We start from the raw sequence: 27186 nt of genomic DNA on the forward strand, positions 1-27186 counted from the left end.
GAACTGAGACGTGCTTGGAAACTAACAAGATGCTTAGCAAAACCCATATTCAGTGCAAGAGGACCTCCTAACTAGAAAGCTCTCGCCAGTACTGCAGCATTCACTAACTTAGTTAAAAATAATAATAAACCTTATCTGGTTGCCATCTAGCTTTATAAAGTGAATACCTCACAGATCTGCACCCTCTTGTAATTCTAAAACAAGCACAGAGGCATCCCATTTATATAAAAGTATGACTATGTTGTGCAATGATTATGGGGAGAAATGAAAAATGTAAGTGTGTTGAAAAATGCTTGAAATTGCCCACTGATGCAAAAATTATACTTCAGCCACTTCCAAAGGTGATATTAAAGGGGAGGGGAAATTAGGGAGGCTTGGTATGTTGTGTGTGCTTTTCTTTGAAGGACACAAAGGGAAAAAATGAAGGAAGGGTCACTCCTAATTTTTCTCTCCCCACCACTTTCTATCATGCTAAGCTTTAAAATTAGAATCCAGGGCTCATCTAGTCCAACCCCTGCAATGCAGGAATCACAACTAAAGCATACCTGACAGGTGGCCATCCAACCTCTGTTTAAAAACCTCCAGGGAAGGAGAGTCCACCACCTTCCGAGGGAGTCCATTCCATTATTGAACAGCTCTTACTGTCAGAAATTTCTTCCTAACATTTAGTCAGAATCGCCTTTCTTATAACATGAATCCATTGGTTCATGGTTCAGGTCCTAACCTCTGAAGGAGAGGAAAACAAGCTTGCTCCATTTTCCATGTGACAGCCCTTAAGATATTTAAGAAGGTATTTATTTCAAAGTACAGCCACCAAAGGAATCATTGTATCCTGCTTTATTTATTTATTTGCCAAGGGAACGCGTTTCTCAAACCTGCAGTAGGGAACTGAGAGTCCTGCCTAAAAGCCATTTGAGGCTATCAGTAGTTGGAAACTTTCAAGCTACTATTTAGAGATGTCAGACATAACATTTCTCATGATGGAGCAGCATTGATGTTGCAGATTAAAACAATGCTCTGCAGTTCTGAATTTCCTGGGGAATAAAAGGATATTTCTTTTGCACACTGAAAGGAGGCAAAGGGGCATTTCCTTCACATGAAATATGATTGCAGCAGAAGGTAGTGATCATATGAGATGAAGGCAAACTGTCACATGTAGAGAAGTTCAGCCACAATTACCAGTCAGATGTGCCTTCAGCATATTTTTAATGTTCAGAAATTAACTAAATCACCTAAGAATACTTACAGTGATTCAGGGTATTTGAAGATAGCAGAGTAGAAGATACAAGGAATTAGTGGCTATTTTTTCTCCCACTAGAACGTTTTTCTTTTGTGTGGTTTAAATACTAATCGAGTCTTTATTTCATTCCCATGCTGCTCTGGGGCTTTTCCCCCTTGTCTTCTCTCAACCAATAGGATGAGGAGGAGGGTATTTGGGCATAGCCAATCAGATGCTCTTAGTTCAGCCATTTTGTTCAGAACGGTGAGAATCAGCTTTCTTTACCAGTAGAAAAGTTTCCCATGGTCACTCTTGCATCTTGCTTCTGTGTGATTCATGAGGTTTGGGTGTCTTTCCTTTCCCTTTCTAATGTGGCCTCTGCATGTAAATGTTTTCCTACTTATTTGTATTTTTTATTTTTTTTAATCTGTTAACTTGTTACTGTTTTGTGTCGTTGTGAGAATACACTCCCAGAGCATGTGGTTGGATTTATATGCAAGCAGCAGCATGATTCATGTTGTAAGAGGGAATGTCGCCATTATGCTTTAGCAGTACAGTTTAACCATGGTAGCTAATATTTGCAATTAGAAAAAACTTTTGCTATAAAGCAAAACAATCCAGAGGTTCTCTTTTTAAAAGTAACAAATCGCTCAAATCACTTTTCTGCAGGATTTGAGCACGATGAACCATGCTGCTGATATTGCTGCAAGATTGTTGGGTGCCCCCAGTTACCTACAATGTTTGATAAAGCAAATGAGGATTTGGAGAAGAGTAATAGTAACTTAAGGGAGGAAATAGCTTTCCAACTTTTCTACATTCTGCCTGATTTATTGTCTTGTTAAATATATTGTTGCATTGATCAGATCCTTTGTTCTAAGTCAATTATGTAGGAAACCCACAGCAATTGTGATAGGGCCAAAGTTTTAATTTTACAACCTGGGAGTTGAATTGGCATTCCCTTTATTTGGGAGGGGGGAATGATTTAATTCATGCTCATTAGTGATCTCATGCCCCTTTGGAGTCTTTCTTTGCCATGTCTTTGTGTTTGTGTATGGTGTTAAAACTATTCAACATGATGGTGAAGAGTAAGTATCATGCTGAAGAATGCCAGGGAGCTGGGTGAGCTGAGAGGTAAGTTAATGAGGGGGAAGAGGAATTAGCTTAGAAGGCAGGAGCAGTTCAGACTCAATTTACATGGTAAAATGAAAATACTGTGGCAGATGTTGATTAAAGGAACTTCCATTTAAACACTGCATGTACAAAGAGGATAAAATTAAGGAAACATATGTGCTTCTCTGTCAACAAAGTGTTCACTCCTGTTACTTTGGAAGACAAGAACTGACACAACAGATAAAAGGGTAATGACATCACTGGGGCTTTAGTGGTTGTTTGCAACTTATTTGCTGTGGTATAACTCTTACATTTGAAATCTTAATAAGAGAGGCAAAGGGTAGGACATGAGGATGCAAGAAAAAGGAAGAGAATATGAATATTGGAATGGACAAGAGAGAAGATGGAACATCGCATCCATTATTGAAGTGTGAAAGTTGAAATCTTTAGATCTTTAGTATACTATACAACATGTATTGTGCCTTTGCTATGTGTATTGTTTGCGTGGCGAGTTCCCGCCCCCCGCCAGGATAAATAAAAACACGAGAAACCAAATTTAAAGTTAATTGGGCGAATTAGGCCACAACTTTATTGAATTCAGGAATGAGAGGCATTGGCTTAGGCATTGGTCCTAATGACTATCCGGCTCCAGCCCATTTGCTGGAGACACGGGGAAGGGTTAACCTTAAATCGGGGGAGTCTCCTGCCAAGGCACGTCGACTAGGAGCTCCCCCGGGTCACCGCTCTGGGGCGTGCCTTTGGCCCACACCTCCATAGGCTTCGGACAGGGCCACGCCCCCCGGAGTCCTTTAACGGACCACCCTTCGCTCGCTGGGGGGAGGTGATGCCGTTCCTCCCCCCCCATCCTCTTAACCCCTTCTTACCAATGCCTACCGCCACACGAGCAATCGCTCGCCGCCAATACTCTCATGCCTGAAACCAATCCCTTATCCCCTTTGCCATATCCATCAGCCAAATATCATTTCCAGCATCCGAGAGATGCACACCATCAGCCAAATATCATTTCCCGCAGCCGAAAGATGCACGACATCAAACCGGTAGAGGGCCTTACCGTTGACACATATGCCCGGGTGGTCAATGACATTCCCACCCAGGGCTGCCACTCTACGCACCACTGCCCTATATATGGCTATCGGGCACCTGCAATTTCTCCAAACCTGCCTCTCCATCCACGAGGCCCAAATAAAATAGTAGTGACGTTTGGGTAAGAGGCCTTAAGTTCCTCAAAGTCACTAAAGATATGCCACATCAAGTCGACTGCCTTTCTATAAGCTAACTCTTTTCGCCTAATTGGATAACTAAACATCTGGGGGAGGCCCTCCGCTGCCGCTCTGGCCCTAATAGCGGGCAACATTTCGGCCCAGCGCATTCCCCTTCGAGAGATCCAAGATATATTGATGTAGCTAAGGTGCGGCCCGAGACCGGAATTGATGGCGCGGACCCTGGCCCAATGCACCATGCTGTGCCCGATTATCCAGATGCGCGCCCTCATAGCTCCTGCACCCTAGGTCCCCATTAACGGCATAGTTTCTATCCGAGTGGACGGTGCAGGGCCTATACTCCAAATATGCATCACAACATCACCTGAAAGCAAAAGAAGGTAACAAAGCCAGGTCAGGTATACTGTGAACAATCACAAGGACTTACGAATATATCCTTTATATGCACCAGACTTCCCTTAATGCATCAGACTTCCACTGCCCCCAAGTCCTTCATCCTTTCAGATGAGAGTCCCAAATGCACTGCTGTGGTGGCGGCCCCAATCCTAAAGGAGTTAACCGCGAATTCAGCTGAGGGTAAACCGCAGGCAGCAATCGCCCCTCGCATAACGCGCATGGACTGATGCCGTGCCCCGTGCATGCACATGAAAGCTCATACCAATAACAAAGTTAGTTGGTCTCCAAGGTGCTACTGGAAGATTTTTTTTTTATTTTGTTTCAACTCAAGGACAAGAACAAATAGTGTCGTCATCGTCCCCCCAAAATAATAATAACTAGCAGTATGTTCAGAGGTTTTGAGTCTTAATCCCAACACACTAATCTTGACTAATCTTTGCAAACTCAGGAAATAAAAACAACTCAGGAAATAAAATAAAATAAAAACAAAGCTTTTATTACTTGTATTTGATCCGTACCAATACAGTTGTAAAATGCAGCTCTCACCTTTACTATCTTACTCATCATAAGGGACATATTGTGGAAGAATAGGCACTGAAAGCCACCATGATCTTTGTGTGAAGAAAAAACTGAATAATAATTATCTCTATGGTAGTGAGCCTTAAATAAAACTGAAAATGCAGTCTATCGGATTACTAAAAGGCATCATCATGAAAATTTACCTGGAGACGTGCCATGCTCAAGGCTTGCCAAAGACTTTGAAATTAATTCCATTTCACTCCCTAAATTCACTAGGAAGAAGTGGTGGTGGTTGTATACCTTCACATACCTTAATATGTCCATCCTCACTCTGTGGTTTTGTTTAAAAAAATGTTAAAACTATCGCTAACACAGAAAAAAGGCTTTAACACAGTATCTGACACATCTTAGAAGAACTGAGTCCCAGACTTTGTGGTTCATAACACATTGAACAATATGAAGCCACCTCATTACTGTCATCAAGAGATTCCTCTCCTGCACTCGTATCCAAAAATGACTTTGTTTAAAAGCCATATTAGTTTACTGCCAGTTTTCAAAACATTTTGACAGTGGAGAAAATGCTGACACATAAAAAACATTATATGTTCCCATGATCTGCCCTTCAGTCTGTATAGGGCAGTTCTCTTTTGCTTCACTTAGGCAGGTGCCAAACCACTTTTGAGATCAGGCCACTTTCAGAGAAGTGGAGCAAAAGGTAAAAAAAGTGGAGCACGGTAATAGTAGTCTTGTTCTAGTCCCAGTTTAAATTTCAGTCATCTTGGAAATTCTTTAAAATTATGGTGTCTGAATTCAGCCAAGTGCACATTCAGTTTTCCATCTTCATCAAAGCATCTCAGTCATAAAACATTGTTCCACTGTTCTGAATTTGGTTGTGAAGATCAGAAACATTTTGTAAGTAGACTGCCAGTTGTGGCAGTTCTGTGATGTGGACAGATATCTATAGAAGAGTACATTAATTCACATTCTTTTTTATAAAAAAAATGTGAAGATGATATAATGCAAGTTTTTTCATAGTCTCTTTGGAAGCTGTTTCTGGGAGTGTCGATAGAGAAAGCAGTGTTCATTCTTTTGTATCTTTCCCCAGGTTTTTTTTTTCCTCCCCCAAAGTTTGGCTAGTTCCCAAGGTGAAGGCGGTGAGCTCTGGAAATCATTAATCCATGGGATTTGTTCATGGTGTATTAAAATTTCAGAAAGAATTTGCTTTATAAATATGATTTCCTGATTGACTCTGGCAAAAATGAAACCAGAAGAGATGGGACTGTCAATGCAGCCAAAATTCCTTACAGTGGTTTCTGTTGAAACGTTATGGGCAGGGAGGAAAAGTCATCTGGGGAAGTGACTGTTGTTGGTTTTGAACCTCTTGTTGAGGTTCTGCAATGGATTCTTCCAAAAGATTCAGAACTTGCAATGGAAATTGATCGTGGTTTTTAAGGATGTTCTTGTGTTTTCCTTTCCCCCTGTGAATAGGGAGAATCAATATAGCTATTAGAGATTCCTTTCCCAGGATCCATGCCCAGTCCAGCCCACATTTTGACTGTTTGTGCCAGGTGCTGGCACACAAGGGACAGATTGGGATTCTGTTGATATTCTGTTTTGACAGTTTATCTGCCTGGGCTGATGGAGACTGTCTCAGATTTGGAGTTGAGGGGCCCCTGGCTTGCTGTCTTGGGAACCTCAATATTCACATCAAGGTTTCCTGGTTTGAGACAGTGTAGGATTTTGACTGCCACAAAAGCCAATAGGCTATAACAAAATGCAATTGGCACAACCAAAACTATGTGTTGACTAGGCGGAAATGTGGGTTTGATTGTAGGGGGTTTTTCATCAAGTGGTGGTCAGACCACTTCATATTGAGGTTTTGACTTTCAGCACCCATTTTCCTCTTTGGGGGTGGTTAGACCTATTAAGATAGTCTGCTGTCAGAAGCTTATGATGCCTGAAGGATTCCAGATTGCCATGGGGAGTTTATTGTTGCCATGACTGACACTCCTGTAGAAGTTTTGCTCACTCTTTGGAGTACAAAGAAATATCTGGTCATGTGCTTTTAATTAGTCTTAGTCTTTAACTGTATTGTTTTTATTCTTGTAGTGTATTTGAGCGATCTTTTTTCTTATGGAAGTTAGTCAAAGTGAAATTTTTGTTCCTCAATCCAACCTGCATTTTAATAGGGTTAATAAATACTACTAGTTGGCCCAGTGTTCAGCGTTGAAATGAAAATAACCATTTTGTATTGAGCCAACTTCTGTTTATGGTTTTTAAATAAATTCACTCGGTCCATTGTGCCGATATTTTCAAATGCACTTATTATGTCATGTTTGACAGGTTTTATTGTGCTTTAAATGTGTTAAACTGGACATTGAATGAATACCACTAGCTTGGGCAAAGACAGGGATGGCCAGAACATCTCTTGTTAATAAAGAAAGGCTGTTTTAGAAAATATTCCCATACCTTGGATAAGCTCTAGAAAGCATTCAGGTTGCACAGAGTCTTGCAACCCAGCTCATCAGTTCTGTCCAGCTCTGCCTTTCTGCTTGGCAGGTGCTTTTTTGCATCCTCTTAAGATAAGCTCTGCAGTTGCGGGAAGCACTGTGACTCTTGCTAAGTGGCCAGCTCAAATTAGATGTGGGAGAAACATAGAGATAAGCACGGTACTTACTGGGGGAGTTAATGCATCCCAAGGGAAAGAAATGAACTCCTCTGTGAGCTTTACTATTCTCCAAGAGGGCAGGATCAGCCCTTTACAAAATAAGCAGCAGTAATCAAATTAGGATGCTTTCAGCAAGTGGCTTATCCATGGATAAAATGATCTTGTTTCCAACTTAATGGATCCTGTTCCCATAATTTAGATAGTTTATACTAAAGGAAAAGGGGTCAGTATCATCATACAGGACTAACATTATACAGTACAGAGTGGCATCGGAAAGGAATTAGTTCAGCAAGTATTCATATTCAGTTGGATAATGATAATGCTACTATTTCAAAGGATACTGTTACAGTTTCCTTTCTACCTAAAGATGACCAGAAGACATGTCTACTGTACTGGAACATGCAGCCTTAACATACATAATCTTTTATAGGTATCTCTGTGGAAAGAATACTGTGTTCTCAACCAAACAATGCTTCATCCTAGTTCTACATTCTTGCCCTTTGTTTCCCTGTTTTAAAAGTGAATTCTAAATTTTACATCAACCCAAGAGGGGCCAACACTGGTCCCAGCCCTAATCTGATGAATGCTTTTTAGAATTTAGAACTGGTAAAAAGAATTATACAACTATCAAACCCATGACTGTAGAACTTTTCCAGTCAGCCACCCATTTGTATGAATTTTAGGTGTGCTAAATCCTGTTTGAGGTAAATCAGCTGCTTCAAACAAAGGGAAAGGCATGTAATTCGTTTCTGGAGTGAAGATTTTTCACTTCCTTCCCTGCCTCATTCAGAGGTCAGGCTCCTTAAAATCCTGTGTCATGCAAAAATTACACATTTGTAACTGGGAAAAGATGGGCCTGGATGATAGGCAAAAACTGATGTGCATAGTGAAGGGATGATAAAGATTCTTGGGATAAGAATGACTTTTTGAATGCATTCTGTTGTAAACACAAGAAAATAAACATTACCAGACCACACCGTATATTGCTTTCAAGTTACCATTTCCAGCACTCAAGTAAATTGAGAACTGCTGATATAGGGCTTCCATGGGGGGGGGGGTTAAATTACAGGAGCTTTAACAATGGGTGTACAACAAAACACACTTGCATTTTGCAGCGAACTTTAAAGAAGAATGCTGTTGCTAATGAATTGTTTCTCCTTTGTAGTGTTCTTATCTTGCTGGGTGGGACATAGTTTTACTTATCAGTTATACTGCAGGCCTGCTAACTTGAGGGGTTTTTGAGAAATATTGTAGAATAGCCAATATTACTACTATTGTCTGCAGCCAACCACAAGCATTGTGTCAATGAAAATTTATTTCCTTTCCATATTTTTGCCTATCAAGTCATCCTCAACATCTTTCCAGTCCTGTAGCCCTTACAGTCTTACAGCATTGCCTTTTTAATTTTAAATTCCCTGTAACAGAAGTAATATTCCATGCTGTTTCTTTTTACAGTGCTAAAATGTTAATCCTAATGTGCTATAAACAGGGTTCTACAGTCTTACTGGGGAAGGGATTTTGACACCACTAATCTGTAGCTTTCAGCTCCTCCTATTGCAGGACCATTAATCCATTCAAAGAGTGTTGGAAACATAGCAAAGGAGCCAGAACAGTTGTGTATGCAGGACAATGTTGAAAGTAGTCCCAGCACCTGTTTCTGTTGACTGGGAGATTATCACACTTCTATGTTCATTAGCAGAGTTAGAGGGTATGGTTGGAAAGATACCTTATGCCTGCTGACAAGCAGAAGGTGCAACCACAGATTTTGCCTGGATGTGAACATTTTGACAGCTAAAACTTCATCACAGGGAACCATTGCTGATGCAGGCCTTGTTTTTGTTGTTAGAGATTCTCTTTCTTATTCCTCAGTGTTTAATTGGTTGTAATCAACAGAATGTTCACACTCTCAATTTTCCATTCTCCAATTATTACTTTAAAATCCTTGTGCTCTTTTAGAAGGAAGCACATGATATAATTAAATAAATCTGCAAAACATTTTAAATTAGTATTTAAATGTATAGCAGAGAGAAACTTTTTTCTTGAAATCTGTTAATTTGCTTAGGGGGGCCCTTTCAAGTGAAACAAACAGAATTATATGCAACTCTTCTCATGACTGGATTCACACGTTATCTTCTCATCTCCCCTACCCCACCATGCAATTTTCACGTAGAGAGAATTTGGTTACTCCTCTTAGCTTTCCTCCAGTTTTCTATGTTATAATTAAGTAAATGTCCCATTTGTTTACGTATTTGTCAGATTATGATTGACTTGCATTCTTTTATTTTAGGTAATCCAGCCCCTTTTAGACCTTGATCAGAATCGCAGCAAGTTGAAGTTGTATATTGGACATTTGACAGCCCTGTGCCATGACCGGGACCCCCTGATTCTCCGTGGACTCACTCCGCCTGCTTCCTACCACCAGGATGACAACCGTGCAGCTTGGGAGAAGGAGCTGCAGAAGATGACTCTGGAGCAGGTAAAGCAACTTCTCATATATATATATATATATATATATACACATATACATACACACACACACACACACACACACATACATACACAATATGGGGCTATTTAGTTCAGATGATAAAGGGTGTATTAAATTGTACATGATGCAGAGAAAGTGGATAGAAGTACATTTTCTTCTTCTTCCATAGCACCAGAACCTGGGATCATACAGTGAAGCTGAATGTCCGGAGGTTTGGGGTGGACACTTGCTCATACAGTGTCCAGTTAGAAAATTAGCTTTCACAAGAAGCCACCAAACTGGACAGCTTTAAAAGGGGGCTTAAACAGATTCATGGAGGATAAGACTACCTGTGGCTACTAGCCATATATAGCCATACCAAGACATAATGTGTCTGAATGCCAGTCACTGGGTAACAGCAGCAGGAGGAGGGGCCTACTGTCCCCCTTGTCTTGTTTCTGGGCTTCCCATAGGTATATTGTTGGTCACTGTGGAAAATGGGATTCTGTAGTCTGATGTAGCAGGACTCCTCTTAAGTTCAGGCTTCCAGCAACCCTGCCATGCCTTCTTCTAGGATAGTATAAACTATGAAATTCAAGTTGGTCATCTCTTTCTCTCCTTCCGATTCTAGTTTTTCTTTTCCAAATAATATTTAATATTTTGTGGCTCCTGATAACTACTGATCACACTTGGTCCTCATTGGGATGTTGGGCGACTGTCACCTTTGAGAGTTTTGTTGGGATTGGAATTATTATTTGTTTTGCACTTCTGCAGAACCTGAGGTTCCTGAAAGTATGTTAATGCTTCTTCTTGGTTCTTAGCTGCGCTCTTTTGCTCCAATACTACCAGTATGGGGACACCAAGTCCAGTATGAAGCAGATGAAAGCCTGTCTCTGATTTTTCCTAACACGTTTTGTCTTTTAACGAGACAATAATAACTTATTATTTCCCTCTTGTTGAAACATTCAGAATCTTTAAATTTTTCAATTTAGAATTCAGACTTGTAGTTGATGTTTTTATTTAAAGAATAGCACAGCAACAACGGAACAGCAACAATAGCAGTAAAAACTTGACACGTGGAAAATCATCAAGGCTGATTTACCCACTGAATTTTCAAGGTAGAAGTTTCTGCATATCTGAACCAAAGAAAATGTAATGGTTTGATTCAGATGTAATGCTAAGCTATGATTTAATGTTCTATGCATGACCTTTGTAGACTTCTCCTTTCCCTCCAGTGCAGCCCTAAGGAGAAGAGGGGGGGGGATTTCCCTTCTCTTTTCAGTTAACCACAGTTTAAAGTCCAAATCCTAAACTGGTAAATATTAGCTTATTTATTTAGCCACAGTTTGGATTTGGACATAACGCTAAATTTTGGTTAGAGTTTTTTTTAAAATGAAAATAAATGAAAGCTTCCAATCGCCACCTGCTGCACCAGAGGAGGGGAGGGGGCATCTGATAAACATAATTTAGCATTATGTCTGAATGAGACAATCAAATGAAAATAAAAACACACACCTTGCTGTCTTCCAAGATGGATACTGGAGATCTCTAGAATCTTGACTATTAAAGTGTTACGAGAAAATATCCCCTTGAATTATCTGGAATGAGATTTTGTATTTCTTTGCCTTGATTACACACTAAGTACGTGGGAGGGATTGATGCTACACATATCGGGGCTGCTTTGAAGATATATTGCTTGACATAATGTTATGCTTGATTTCACTGCTTGAAATTTACTCTAATATCTACTAATTTTTTGTAGCTGGTTGACCTGGAGTTGTGCTTGTGTTGTTTAAATGAAGCATAGTTATGCTCCTATATTGCTGTATAGGCTACAATCCAACAGAAATCTAGACATTCTTAAACTCACTGAGATTGGTGGATTTAAGCACACCTAGTTCTGTGTTGTTTGGATTGTGGCCAAAATGGCACAATTTCCTGATGTTTTTATGGATGAATGATTTGGAAAAGGTGGCCATTTGTTTGGGTCTTGAAGTATGGACATAAGTCCTAAACTTAGCCACACACATAATGTACTTTGCTGCTAGAAATGTCATACTTTGATTTTTCTTTCTTCCTCCTCCTGATAATTGCTAGGCAACTAAGTATTTAGCTCACCAGGGAGCATAGATCTGATTTTTAAATTTCCTTTAGCAAGTTACAAACATGAAAGTCAATTTCACCCCCACATTCTTTTTACTTTAACTCATTACCTTGAAGCTCCTGACCTGGTTTGGTACCTCTTCAGAGTTACTGTTTACACAAAGCTCTCATTATTCTAGCCCCTCATTTTGCTTACTAAAACAGCTGGAGTAGATTAAGTGCCTAGCCAAGAGTGCAAATGCACTGAAGTATTTGTCGTGTGTGTTTCTGTATTGCTCACATTGGAACAGACATATGTAAATAGATGTTTTACTTGTATACTTGGAAATAACATTTTATGTGCCCTCTTTCACATCATAATCATTGCCCAGTTTTCACTCTTCTCAGGCAAAGCACTTGTTTAATTCTGTTAATTCTTCCATTACTTATATCGTACAGCAAAATCTCTGTCCCATAGTATCTCCAGCCTTTCTACTAATACTCATTTCTATCCCAAACATTTACCCCTCTTCTTTGTGTAGTCATTCAATTTATCATCCTTTCCCTTGTCAGCCTGTGCAGTAGTACCTTTCATCAGTTCTTGCTGCTATCTTCATCGAAATTGAATTCCTTATCTAATTTTCTTCCACTCTGCCTCACTGGCTTTGTTTGCAACGAGATGAAATGCTTAAATCATTGTATCCAAATTAACCTGTTGTACATTTTACTGAAATTAAATTATTGTACCAAAGGAAATTTAAGTTTATTTCATCCGTGAGCTTGAGACTTTTTCTTTCATGATTCACTTTCATGATTATATGCAAACCGGGAATATATCCAGTACTCGTGTACCACCAAAAAGGCATAAACTACTGGACATTAATTCTCTACCAACAGCAATAATCTGGTTTCTATAGCCTGGTGTGTTTTGTTTCTCTCTCCCTCCCTCTCCCCCTCTCTCTCTCTTACACACACACATATCTTTCCTGGTTTTCATCTTTTCTGATGTTTGAACTTTTCTCCTTGCACTTTTAACTTTAAAACAATTTTCAAAAAAAAAGAGGGGGAAAGCACTTCAGGAGCCAAATTCCAAAAGGCCAATAGAAGCAAGTCCAATAAGTTGAAGGAAGAAAAGGTCTCTGAAGATAAATGTGTCTGAAATACAATCCCATGCATGAAGTGGATTTCGGATTTGTTTCTGTCTTCACTTATTGATTTGAAATAGTCCATGCTGTCCTCTATTGAATCCCTGAGGCAAAATGATCCCCCCCATCAAATTGCACCCACAGCTGATTCCTTCTTACTTTAAAAAACAACAACTGTAATCAGCTGTCAGCACCCATGTGACAAAACATTGGGCTGAGAAGGAGTATTATCCTGTAAATTCCCCTGGATCTCTCAGAAGTTTTGTTTGTTTGTTACCACTTATAAACCACTTAATATTTCAAAAAATTGCAAGTGTTGCACTATCTAGAAACCAAGCATTATATCATTAAACAAAAACCCAGTCTACCACCATCCTACCATGGTTTCCTCCTGACTTGGGCTTCAGTAATAGTTACGTTCTCAAATAGTTGAACTTCGTCACTGAGGGGAAATCATCATAGGGAGAATTGTGATTTTGCATGATTTTGTTTAGGAAAGGAGAACTGCTTCTCATTAAATGTTGACAAATGTTCAGACATGGGTATGATTCATAGACACAACGGTTTCTTCAAAAAGTAATTACAATATTCACATCTGTCTCTAAGGAAATACCTCTGTATAGCAAGACTCCCAATCCATCTCTGGGTTTTGAGTCTCTCCTCAAAGGTAACAGTAATATGTTATAGAGCTTGACCTTATATTTTCATGCCTCCTCAGACACAGATGTGGCTCATAAGGATATTCCCCTCACTTCATGGTTACATTTCTAGGGAGGGACAGATCTTTCCCTGTTCACTAATGCTTCTGTGTGTGACTTTTGCCCCATATCCCATTCTTCCTGTCTTCAGATTTCTCATGGAGAGTTTATATAATTAATTTCTGAAACAGCACATGCACAGGTTTCCTCTTAGTGCAGATTTCTATTGATTCAGATTAGTCTTCCACCCCATTCAGTTTGCCTTTGAATACTATATTACATTTGTACACTTACAGGAGATCATTTTTCTCTTTAAGTATATATTACCAAGTTGCCCAAATGTTTTGTTCCCGTTGTAGCAGCAGTAAGCAGTGAGTTCAGGATTGGTTGCTATTCTTCCTAGGAGGGGGGAATGGGGGAGGTATTGATGGTGGATCGTTGCTGCTGGTCTTAAATGCTTACATGGCTTATATTCATGTAAAAGTCTCCAATGCTTTTTGCTCAAAAGGGGGGGGGGGAGCTGTCTGACCTATGTGATAACGTTGTTGTAATTATTAAGATACATTAATAAATTGCACAATCACGGGGGAGGTGCAGTGGGTAATTAGCTTGCCACCATTAATTCATCTGGCTTCCATCTCTTAGATGCTATTTTGTGCTTGTCTTTGGTTGGAGGATCTCTGCATTCTAGCATTAAAAAGTAGATCCCACAATCCTGAAGTCAGTCCACTCTGCTTTAAAGTACATAGTACTTGCATACCAATTTATAATAAAATGCATACCATGCTTGTGGAAGATAAGAGAGATATTGGGAGTGAGATCAGAAATTCTTTGCAGGATTTTAAATGACCAGCCATGGGGTAGCCTATTTATGTATATAATAGATGTAAATATATGATAATTGTTTTAATTCTATTAATATTTAATTTTTTTAAATTACTGCCCCCCCTGTGTTTTTAGTTGTTTTTATTTTATTTGTAAGCTGCCTTACAAATAAGGGAGGGGAAATAGTGGAGTATAAATGCATTAATAGATGTCTTTTCATATGTTCTAAAACATTCCATCCAAGGTGCCCCTACAGGTGCAACTGCTCCGAGCAAATAAAATGTTATTCAGCAACTATGCTGTCCATTTTTTTATCTCCTGTGTGCTTGCATGAATCTTCACTGGAAAGCAACACCTGTGAATATGGTTGCCCCAGGCCAGGCATTATATTTTGCGTGTGGTTGTGTCTATAGGGATCCCCTGTTTGGTATACATTGGGAGGACAGACTAAGGACTAATTGCTGGTGTGACATTTTAATACACAAACATGTGTTTACTTAATTCTGTCCTTTTTCTTTTCTTTTTTGCAGCTTCACAACGAGCTGGAAAAAGGTGAGAGGGACAGTGCAGAGCTACAAGAGTTTGCCAATGCCATTCTACAGCAGATAGCCGATCACTGCCCTGACATCCTGGAGCAAGTTGTCAATGCACTTGAAGAGTCATCATGACCGAAGCCAGTGCTAGCCCCCTAGCAGCAGCATGCCTGGGGGCCAAGCCCGGTCAGTCCAAGGAGTCATGAGGATGCAGAATTGTGTGAAAGTGGGGAGGGGGAGAAAACAAAAACTTTTGGTGCACCTTTTTATAAAAAGAAACAAATGAACCTATCTCCGCTCTTCCAGTTTATAGATACTGATTCATGTCTGCATTCATCCTCTCACTGCCTTTCTTCTTTGGAATATGCCTCCCAGTTACTTTTCCTGTTGGCTTTGGGATACGTCTGCTCAGACATTTACTGAGTTCAGTAAGCATGGAAGTGGCAATATATTGGACACAGGTAGTTCTGGTGATCCTTGAAGTGGTGGCAGGAGAACACTTGCCTTGATTTTATTTTTTTCAGTTAGTAGAAATCTTTGGCCTACCTTCCTTTATGGGGGAAGTTGAGTGTGTTCTGATAGTGGCCCACAGTTGGCCAGCATTGATTTAGCTAGCTCAAGGTATGCTGCCTATGTCTGCACAGGAGTTTTATCCTAAAAGCGGAAGCTGTTACAAGGAGATTGTGGGTGGTGAGGAGAATCCCTTGTTCTCTTTGGTAACTTCAAATGAGTAAGAATGGGAAACATGTTTTCTCTTGTTTTCTGCCTATTGTAAGCCTTGTTTTTGTTTACCAAAATAGCTACGAAATGCATGTGGCTGTTGGGGAAGGGTCCTCTTACCTGAAAACCTGAAGAGCCACTGCCAGTCAGCACTACTAAGCTAGATGGCAGCTTCCTGTGTTTTCTTTAGCCAAGTTTCTTGCTCTTCTGGCAAATTTTAGTACCTTTTCTACATAGCTTTGCATTCTCATGGGAAGGGTGCTGTCTTTATGCATTACTTCTCATTTTATCTATTTCTGATTTCTTAGGGGTTTACTTTATAAGCTATGCCCAGCTCCAAGAGTACTAGATATGGTCGCCCCTACCACTGTATCTTCTATAACACTCACCAAAGATTGAGTAAACCCAAAATAGTTTCTCTAAATGGCATCCTCTTAATGTATCCAAATTCACAGGCTCATAAATAGGAATCTGGCTATTCACTTGTTTTGCACTAATTGTGAAAATACAGTTTTAATCCAGGCAACATTTTATGCATAGTGTCATTCTTCAGGCATTCACAAGAACAGAATTCTGGTGTCAGGTTATTTCTTCCTGAGAGGAACTGTTTTTGATGTTTGTTCTTGCAGATTTCAGGATTAATAGAACCTTTTGGAGCAAACGTAGAAGAAAGAGTTAGGATTCTGAACTTAAAGAAATAAGAGAAAAGATCACTATTCCTTACAACGCTTTCCTAACTCGTTTACCTCTATAATGATTGCCCGAATCACCATGCTTGGCTTTTCCAGCTTAAGCAATTTACACATGGATAGGCCCATGCATTCAAAGTTTAGAAAGCAGACACTCTCTCAAAGCCTTTTTCTTTTCCCCTTCAACAGTATCCCCACTCCACCAGTGCAACTTTCCAGTTTGGCAACCCAGACCCTAAGACATTATTTTCTATATAGCAAGGAATAATTTTCTACAAAGTTACTGTTCAGTCATTACCATCTTCAACCCATGGACATTGAACCAGCCCCAGTATCCCCAATCAGGAGCCTCTCTGACTGAATCAAGAGTCCTCTAGGCACTCTATGAATCCTTTATTACTACTTTTTATACACATAGTTTCTGCCTTTGAAAATGAAAGGATGCAGTCACTTCTTCAAGATGCTCCATTTCTTCCTTTCATTCTCATGCAGGAGAAGGAACCTGGGGATACCTCAGAAAGGAGATATAGTATGAATAAGATTGGTTTGGAAAGGCAAACAGTGTTTCTCATGTGGATTTTCTGATGAGGAATTCACATTGCTATCTTAGTTAGCACCTTCAGGACTTTGGAGATCCGGAATGATAGTTTTAGAGCTGATGGCATTAATAGCCTGAGGCTGATGCTTTTTCTCAGAAAGGCGGGCGGGGGAGAGACTTGAATGTTCTCAAGGTTGAAATTGCCTTTACCGGAAGGCATGTAGACAGTGACTGTACATACCATTGAGCCATGCCTCATACCAGAACCGCGCCTTTGCCCCCATTGTTTTGAGTCAGCACATTTTGATAGGAGCTGTTGTTTTGAAATCTCCCTTATAGCCTTTTCTTCTTCATCCCTAATTACTCACTGTAGGGATTTAATGCTGCCTGTAAAACCATCTCAGCCTTCAGGCCTAACATCTTCCCACCACCACCACTCCCAGGCTATCCTATTAAGTTATATGGCCGCGTCTCCAGCTGCCCTTGTTCCCTGCTGTAAAACAATCCACTCTCTCTGTGGGGGAAGCTATGGAATTTTCCTTATCAGTGGTTGAAATGACTTCTGCTTGTAAACCTCTTACTCAGATGCTCTTTGATAGTGGCTTTGGGGGCAGGGGTGTTGCTGAAATTTCGGGAGAGGAGATGGAGATAGTTGCTTGTGGTTGATACTTCATCCCCATGTGCTTCTGGCATTGTGCATAAATCGCAAAAATCGCAGTTCTCCATGCTAGTATTTTTGGAGCCTTTAACTCAGCTGCCACCATGTGGCTGTGCTACTACAGACACAGGAGCTGCTTAAGCAGAGAGATGCCATTCCCAAGGCAGCTTGTACAGGGCCCACCAAACTGAAATTGGGATAAAGCCCATTGTTTACACTCCACTCTACTCACAGCATGTGCTCCAGGGGAGGAGGGGATTTGTGAAACAGAGCCAGTTCCCACACTGGCCATTTGGTTTCTGTCACCCAGCAGCACACCTGCTGTTTGAACCCCTCCCTCTCCAAGCCCAAGTCTGGAGTATGCATCTCTTTCAACTCCTCTCTTATCCCACCACCAAGCACACAAATTTCCCACCCCATTCCATGAGCTCAGAGTCCTGTCACCCTAATGCCTGATCTAAGCTCCCAGTAAAAAAAATGATCTAATCCCTCAGTAAAGTACTGAGAGAGAGAAAGAGAGAGAACAAACAAGATCTTATCTTGGAACAATGACCTGACTTTATCAGCAGTGTGCCATTGCAGATAATCTCCTTGATGCCATTTGGATAGAGGTCTTTCTCTCTGCATTTCTCTAGGAACTGTGGAGCCTTAAATGCAAGGTGTTGGCCATGAATTGTTGTTGAACCTGGCCTGCTTCAACTTGCTTCCTTTAACAGAAGAGTGCAAGATAGTTGACTGCCTTGTGGATCTGGTTAACATTGTTAACGTTTTATGAGATACAAAATGCACAGATCCAAAAGGGTTATATGTGGCAATCTGACTGCCACTACACTATCACAGCTCTGAAAGATTTTTGTATCTACCATATCTGAAATGAGTGAGATCTACCACTTGTGTCCAGAAAATACAGCTCTGGACAGTTGTACCAGAGATGTATCTTCACCTTCCTTGTTATTCAGTCCAGCTTTCAGAAATAGCCTCTTATCAGGAGATTCTAAAATCTCTTGTTTTACACTAGCAATGGCCATATACTTTTGTTGCCGGGTTATAACAAGGCTTGGTTGTATTTAAGGAATATGATGTTGCTTTTTCAAGCTATAAAGATGCTAATATGTAAAAGGTGGTTATAAACTTCAGGAACCCCCTATAGTAGTGGAGCAGTTTGTCTTAAATTTGGTGCAGTCATTAAAACTCCCTGGACAATCCAGGTAATTTCTTGACATCCTAACTGGACTGCTTAATGCTCCCAAGGAATCCAGATTCTGCTTCCAATCCTATCAAATCCAGGTGTTTAAAAATAATAAAATAAATGGCACTTCAGACTCTGAATTGTACAGTGACACTAGCTACTAATGTTCAAAAAATTAATAAGAGACACATCTTAGTGAAATGTCTTTTTCATGTTTGGGGTCTGCTATGATGATTGCCTTTTGATATTGCTTTCACTTAAAAAAAATGCCAAACTCTAAAAATCTAAAACCGAACGAAATGGTTAGAGTGTGTGCTATCATATACCATTGTATTTGGGTCTTCTCAGTGTATTTTAGAAGATCACTGTGAAATATGTAGCATGGGAGTTTTAGGCATCTTTTTTCTCTATTCTAACATTCAGGGAGCATTCTGTTTTGGAAAATTCTTATATCTGAAACACTAAGTTAATGGAACACTGATTTCCTCCTATCTCACACCTCTGTGCTAGCAACCTAGCATGGGTTTGTGGAGTGACCTGAGTAAAAATGTCAAAACAGTTGGAGCTAGAAGGTGCTAATTCGGAGAACTAAGCAGTAATAGTCATGGAAAACAGTTCTTGATTTAATAACACTGCCCCTAGTGGTGGGAGTGGAATTGGGAAGTCAGGCAATTGGTGGCTGACAGCTGCCAGAATTGACAAGACAAAACTCTTCTCATGCCAATCACTCAGTCTTGTCAGTGCAGCAGGTGCTGTTTTTATAATACAATATTTTTTAACTTTTTTCCATTTGTAGAGGAAAGCCGTTATCCTTCTGAACAAAATGGCTGTGTCTGTTGACCTTTTTTTAAAAAGAAAATAAAAGCATTTCCAAACTTTTTAGTGTCAAAAGCGTAAACATAAGAATACTGACTTTTTTCAGTGTGTGTGGCGAGTGCTGTAACCCTGTCATCATTGGTATTTCCCCTTTCCTTTTTCAGGGGTATATTTTTTATTTTTTATTTTCCTGTTTTGTTCTCTGCTTGTCAATTATTGTCTGTGTGGTCCTCTGGCTGGGACAATTACCGACAATGTGTGTCTGTTGTCCAGTTTTAAATAAAAAAAAGATAGAAGTAGAAATGAAAAAAGTTGTGTATTAAAAATATAAAAAATTAAATGTATCATCCAAAGGAATTCAAAATATGAAAAGGCAAAGTTCTGGACAACTCCTCCCAGTTTTATAAGGAAATGGATTTTTTTAGGATCAAGGTACCTTTCAATTGCCTTTGACAGACCAAGGAAGACCAAACCAGTGTGGCCTTCTTAGCAATGTTATTAACTCCTGATTTTATCCCTCTCCCAATACTGTAATGTATGGATGACCTTTCAAAAACAGGAAGGGGCAGCATTAGAAACAACTTTTTCCATTGATATCTCTGGGGCTTTAATACTGCAAATTTAAATAGAAGGGATGCATTGCAGCATTTTTGCACACTCTTTTAGTCTCTATTTTTTACACACAAACTACTTAGTATTTCTTAATGCACCTTCATTTATGTCAGTCCCAGTTTATTTGTGTGTGGTTATTTTGTATGTACCCACTTTTGACAATGTGCATTCAGAATCTTACAACAAAGGGCTTGCCATTCTTTTCTGCACCAGTGGGATGGAAACGTTTGAATTTACTTTTAAAGGGTATGGCCAACATAAATCTGCATATCATAAATACTGTTGCTACTAGCCATATCTTAATTTATTTTACATGAATGTACCTTTTTTAAAAAATCCTGGTAAATTTGGGAGGCTATCAGTAACCCTTTCAGTTTGAGGTTACCAATGTTCCTGTGCTGCTGTCTATTTAATTCATTGTCCATTGCTGCAGCAGAAGTAAAAGTTGAGAATGCTGGGATACATTTTTGTTAATATGGGATATAACTATTAAGCCAAGCTTAATTGATATTCTTCCTTTAATTTGTTTTTTAGCCATCTTTCATGGCTAAATCATTTCTCTCAATCATTTCACCTGGTAAATCTGGGTTTCCCAAATCTGGGTCTCCAGTTGTTTTTGAACTACAACTTTCATAATCCCTAGCTAGCAGGACCAGTGGTCAGGGATGATGGAAAATGTAGTCCAGAAACAGCTGGAAGCCAAAGTTTGGGAAACCCTGCTGAGTGAACCCAGGATTTGGCTTAATACTGGTTTCAGTGGGCACCTCCTAAATACAAATAGTTCACAGGTGTTGCTTTGCTCAGCTAGTCTTCTGTCCTTCAGTGATATTTGGTATGCTAGATCTAAGCATATTTATGCATATCAAAAGTTCGTGTTCTTCTTTAGGTTCCATGTAAGTAAATGGAGTTGTATCCAGAAGACGCTATTATCAACTGGCATGACTTAAAACTGATGTAACATCATGTTCTTTCATCCCTGCCAGGACAGTATTGCTACTTCCCTCTCATTTACCTCATGCTGAATTTAGATCACCAGGATCCGTTTTAACAAATTTTTCGTGAAGGCAGCACAGCGGGCTGTCAAAGGGAGTGAAAAATTGTAGGATGTCCCCAACACACACACACAACCCTCTCACGCATACACTACAGAAAGTGATCTTTTACTACTTGGAAAGTGATGTGTTGCACTTTAACAGAGGAGGAGATGAGCTTTGCATATATAGTCTGGCATACTTTGAGTTCCTTCTGGAAGGAGCAGCAGCGGGAGATAATAGATGTCTGTGATGCAAGTGCGCACGCTGCCTTCAACTTGTATGTGTTTTATTGATGGAGTCATGTTACTGACAGGATAATGAATTGCAAAGAAATTGTGTTATATATTCAACTTTGCCTTGATAATATAAACACTTTTGTTCAGTTTTTTTCTTTCCTTTTTTTTTATTCACAAACTAAGTTCATGAGGAAATTATAAAATTATTTAAAAATGGTGCTGTCTGCTTGTTGTTTTTAATTGCCTTTTAACCTTCCTCTTGCCACACTTCCTTCCGTACCCTCATGTGTAGTTGCTACACTGACTCCAAAGCATAAGATCATAAGAAGAGCCTGCTGGATATGTAGCCCAGTATCCTGTTCTCACAGCGGTCAGCCGGATACCAATCGAAGGCCGCATTCAGGACATGAACACAACAGCACTCTCCTTCTGATGCCCAGCAACTGGTGTGCAGAGGCATATTGCCTCCAGCAGTGGAGATAGAGCATAGTTGTCACAGGTAGTAGCTGTTGATAACCTTATTGGTTAAATTGTCTTGTCTAATCCAAGGGTGTGTTGTGTTTCTATGGAACTGTCAAAGGAGGGAATTGCAGCATTTGAGGACATCTCTCTTGGTACTGTCACAGTTCTCACACGACACATATTTAAAGTTCTTCTGGTTAACCATAGAGCTCCATAATTATTTTTCTTCCTTTTTTTGATGCTGGTTGGACCTCTACTTCCCTGTCCCCATATCTAGAAAAGTCCCAAGGTACTTTTTCCCCTTTTAGTACAATGGAAGAGATGCTCAGGATGGCATATCCAGTATACATGCAGAAGTATATAAAGGTTTGGTTTTCTTTCACTGTACTCCCAACCATTCATGCTACAATGCCCTGCCATGTGGGACAAAGCATCCTGCTCTTCTCCCCCCTTTCCCTCAAAAACACACACAAAAAAACTCTCCAGCAATGTTCTGCCATTTCAGGTTCATTTCTTCTTATTTTTAAATTCATTCTACTTTGATTATTGTGCATTTCACATCTTTGCATTCAAGGAAATTGCATAAGGCTTTGTTTTTTTTCTGATTCAGTAAACCAGAAAATTATTATGTCCTGATCTAAATAATTTGTTCATTCATTTAAATTGTAAAAAACAGTAAGTAGCAGATTTTAAGAAAAGAAAACTAGCAAAACTGGCTTTTCACCATACAAGACAGCTTTTTTGCTTTCCTTGCTTAGAGCTGCATCCTTTCTCATGGCAAGTCCTATAATGCACCACTGCTGAATGCCCATCAGGTTCATCTGCTAGCCTGGAAATTCCAGTGCCAGCCCATCTCTACTTGCAACAAGACACATTTGGGGGCTTCTTTAGAACTGGGACTCCAACAAAATTGCTCTGCATCTCATTCTCCAGCACTCCCTGCAGTTTTAGCATCCAGGGCAATTGATCAATGTGAGCAGCAGTGCAGACTTTAAATCTCTGTTGTAGTTTGTATTAGGAGATAATGACCTTAGCCTTAGAAGTTCATGTATGCTTATGCCAAGGATGAAGAACCTGAGGCCCTCCAGGTCACGCTGAACTTCAGCCCCAGATAGCATTGCCAGTCATCAGAGATGCTGGGATTTGTAATTCAACAGCATCTGGGGGGCCACAGGCTTCCCCTCTCAGCTTTATAGGATTTTAATACCAATTTTTGTCAATAAAGCATGGGAAATGGCCTTAGGGGCTCAAAGAATTCTGCTGGAAACAGATCTATTGCCTTAATTCAATATCTTTTAGATTTATTCTGCAGATAGAGATCTCTGGGCTCATATCAGACCAGGGCTTGCTATGTTATCTCATAATTAATACCTCAGTTAGCTGGACAAAACTGTAAGTTAAATATAATGTTACATCTGAATGTGTCATTCAGAAAGCATGGGGGTTGCAGTTTTCAGTAATATGCCCTTTCTGAACTCCTGAGCTGCTGAGGTTCAAGAGTCACAAATTCAGGAAGTGGTCAAAGCGTAACTTCATAAATGCCAAGGATTCTCTCCCTAGAACAGATGCCTGAGTCACTACTTAGAGGGTCTGTAACAATAACATTGCTTATGCTAAACAGCAAAGGTGCCAAATCTCTTTCATGTATTATCAGGTTACCATTTATGTGCCGGGCAGTAAAAAGAGCGCAAGATGTCCTGTGTTGAAACATCTGTGCCTAAAATGGGGGGAAAGGAAACAGGCATGAGAATAACAGTGATTGAGTCTCTGGTATACACTCTAGTTGAATTTCTAATATTATGTTCTCCCCCTGCCTGCCTCTCTGTGTCAGACCCTCAGGAGTCCTCAGGCCACACCCCTTCACAATACCGTTTTGTCTTGCTGGAATGTGCCTTTGAACTGTGGTGATGTCTTTTTTGCATAGAGGATGGAAACATTGTGAGGTGGTGGGGGAGAGAACCTCTGGCTTTTGTATTTCTGGAGCTGGAGCTTACTGTACAAAGGTAAGAGTCACATCCATCATTCTGCCAACATTTGCCTCAGGTCAGACCCACAGCCAACATGCAGCCCTTTGACGGGTGCTCATGAGGAAAAACAAAAGATTCCCTACCATCACCAATGTTTTCCGTTATATCATCGAATCCAGGCATAGGCAAACTCGCCCTCCAGATGTTTTGGGACTACAACTCCCATCATCCCTAGCTAATAGGACCCAAAACATCTGGAGGGCTGAGTTTGCCTATGCCTGATCTAATCTGCTCTCACCATGGGGGAAAATGGGAGAGCAGGTTAAGAAAAGTCTGCTGGATCAGGCCAATGGACCATCTAGTTCAGCATCCTGTTCTCACTGTGGCCACCCCTGGTGCCTTTGGAAAACTTGCAAGCAGGACCCCAAGCTGTAGTTCCCAGCAACCACTATCCGGAAGCATTACTGTCTCCTACTGTAGAGGCAGAGCATAGCCCCCATCATCTGTTAAGGGGTTTCTGCACCACCTTTCAACATCCAGTTTCAGCACAGTTTACAAAAAAAATACAGTAACCAAAAAAAGCATGCAATTGAAATTTCAAAGGGCAATTAAAAGCAGCACTAAAAATCACAATATCAAAGCAATTCAAAAGCCTCCCTGGAAGAATAAGAAGGTGTTTGCCTAGCATTGAAAAGATGAGCATTCCAAGTGCCTGACGAGAAATCCAGCGTCAGGACACCACAGCCTTATTATTATTATTTAATTGTTCCATGTATAGACTTCTTACTATCTGAACCATAATGTGCCCCCTTCCCAGTCATCCATCACCTCACTTCAGACAGCAGGAGCACTCTGGGGATGGTATCATCAGATGAATATCAGTGTACAGGCAGGCTGGTGCAGGAGCAGGCATTTCTTCAGGAACCAGCAGCCCCAATTCATGTAGGCCTTTATAGAAAAGCCACCAGCACCTTGAACTGGAAACTGATCAGAGGCCAGTGCCTCTCAGAGCATTCATTGGGGCGTGGGGGCATTTAAAGAGGCAATACAATTTATCCCCATCCTCCTTAACCACGGATGACACAACAGTGCTGTGTTGGTTTCTTTTAATTCACAGGAGTCCTTATCTAGTATTTCTATGCTAAGAGGCACTGCAGCATTATCTCCATTGACATCATGATGGATAGCAACCTGCTTATCTCACAGTTATTCATTAAGCTTGGAAATATAACCCAATGACTTAAAAGTACATTCTAGCAAAGCAATAGCATGTTTCTTTGAGACGAGCCATTATCGCTGACATTGCAACTGCTTTCAGGCACAATTCTTGTACTATGGAGGACGAAGAGAAACCACACCTTTTTATGTTTCTGTCACATCACCCATTTATTTGTGCTTGCTTCATTTGGCAATAATATCTGTGGGCCTTAGCCTATGAGTTTGGCGTTGGAAAAAAGCAAGTGTTATAAAACGATGTGTGTGGGTTTTGGTTTTTTTTAATGGTATAATAAACACACGTCTAGGTGGCATATACTGAAAAGCAGCAAGGAACTGCCAGTCTTTGCTGCCATCTCAGTAAATGAATGGTACCATGATAGGGGTTGCTTGCTTACCCTGCTCTAGTTGCCAGGAGCATGTTAATAGCAATGGATGTTGAATTTAGAGCTCCACTTTTATGCCATGAATTCATTATTGTGTCCAAGAGCCTGGGGAAGCAAAGTAGCAATGATTTGTGAAGTCCGTGTCCATGTGTAGGTTAGTTTCTGCAGACACCATTCAGCTCCGAGTGTACATGCCAGTTACACATTTTGGGGAGCCTTCAGACAACATACTATCAGTGGACTCCTCTTCCCTGTTCCCCCACTAGTCCATAACAGTATATTTTGCTCACTGTCTATACTGGTCACTCTGTAAATGGCACCATATATATAGTTAAGCAGTCTTAAAACATAATAAATATGTAAACTGTAGAAACAGAGCACTTAAAGGGCACAAGAGAATCAGCAACATTTAATTCAAGACCAGATCAGCCTATAGTCACGATATAACAATATATGAGAGCTAGTGTGGTGTCAGGAAGTGAGAGCTGGACCATAAAGAAGGTTGATCGCCAAAGAATTGATGCTTTTGAATTCTGGTGCTGGAGGACACTCTTGAGAGTCCCATGGACTGCAAGAAGATCAAATGTATCAATTCTTAAGGAAATCAGCCCTGAGTGCTCACTGGAAGGACAGATCGTGAAGCTGAGGCTCCAATACTTTGGGCACCTAATGAGAAGAGTAGACTCCCTGGAAAAGACCCTAATGTTGGGAAAGATGGAGGGCACAAGGAGAAGGGGACGACAGAGGACGAGATGGTTGGACAGTGTTCTCGAAGCTACAAACATGAGTCTGACCAAACTGCAGGAGGCAGTGGAAAACAGGAGTGCCTGGCGTGCTCTGGTCCATGGGGTCACGAAGAGTCGGACACGACTAAATGACTAAACAACAACAGTGTGGTGTCAAGGTCCGAATGCTGCACCAAGACTAGAGAGACTAGCTTTGGAAAGGTGATGCGAGAGCTCTAGGACCTTGGCAGAGCCTCACTCCTCCTTCCTAAAGCCCCTGCTTCCCTTAACCTGGCTTTAGGAAGGCACCATGATTTTAGCCTCACACACGGCACAATATTGCCAAGGTCCGCCACTGCCCATCACTTGGTTTCTTCACATTTGTACAACTGAATGTGTGGCTGTTTCATTGGGGGGGAAACATTGCGACTGATAGGAAAAGTTATCTTGTGTTTTAGTCTTCATGCAAGCAAGTTAACTCTTGATGTTGTGGTCTTCATGCAAGCAAGTTAACTCTTGATGTTGTGGCAAACATGCATGTGTAAATTGAGCCAAAGTTGCCTAATCTTCATAAAAAAAAGAAGAGAAAAAAAGATGATGCCTTGGAGTGCTTCCCAAAAACATGCAGTTTACATAAGCACCTCAGAAAAGCCACACTGAATCAAACAGAGGTCCATCATACAGGCCATATTCCTGTTGTAATAGTGGACAACCAGATGCCTATGAGAAGCCCACAAACAGGACTTGAGTGCAATAGCACTCTCTCAACTTGTGATTCCCAACAACTAGTATTCAGACACACACTGCCTCCAACAGTGTAGGTAATACACAGACATCATGGTTAGTAGCCACTGACTGCCTCATCCTCTGAATTTGTATACAGTAAACTCATTTTAAAGCAGTCCAAGTTGATGGCCACTATCTCTTGTGGGAGCAAATTCCAGATTTTAACTCTGCACTTGTAAATGTAACGATAAGTATGCTTGAATGGACGTTTGCAAACATCTGTTTGTTGCGTTTACACTTTACATTTGTA

At 40.5% G+C, this 27186-nt stretch overlaps 1 protein-coding gene across 13 annotated transcripts in view; it reads left to right on the forward strand.

Moving 5' to 3' along the window:
• Nucleotides 1-21611, forward strand: part of ERC1 (ELKS/RAB6-interacting/CAST family member 1) — a 165845-nt gene extending 144234 nt beyond the window's left edge. For 10 of the 13 annotated variants that reach the window (XM_081926820.1, XM_081926827.1, XM_081926815.1 and 7 more), the window contains 2 exons: nt 9441-9629; nt 14901-21611. In XM_081926820.1, the coding sequence (XP_081782946.1) occupies nt 9441-9629; nt 14901-15038 (327 nt within the window). In that variant the 3' untranslated portion in view covers nt 15039-21611. Of the gene's footprint in view, nt 1-1416; nt 1484-9440; nt 9630-14900 lie in introns of those variants that run through there. The other 3 variants (XM_081926818.1, XM_081926819.1, XM_081926816.1) reach the window with 1 other exon arrangement.
• The last annotated feature ends 5575 nt before the right edge of the window (nt 21612-27186 follow it).

The sequence above is a fragment of the Podarcis melisellensis genome (genome assembly GCF_964234715.1).
Source record: "Podarcis melisellensis genome assembly, chromosome: 10".
NCBI classification, from domain to species: domain Eukaryota; kingdom Metazoa; phylum Chordata; class Lepidosauria; order Squamata; family Lacertidae; genus Podarcis; species Podarcis melisellensis.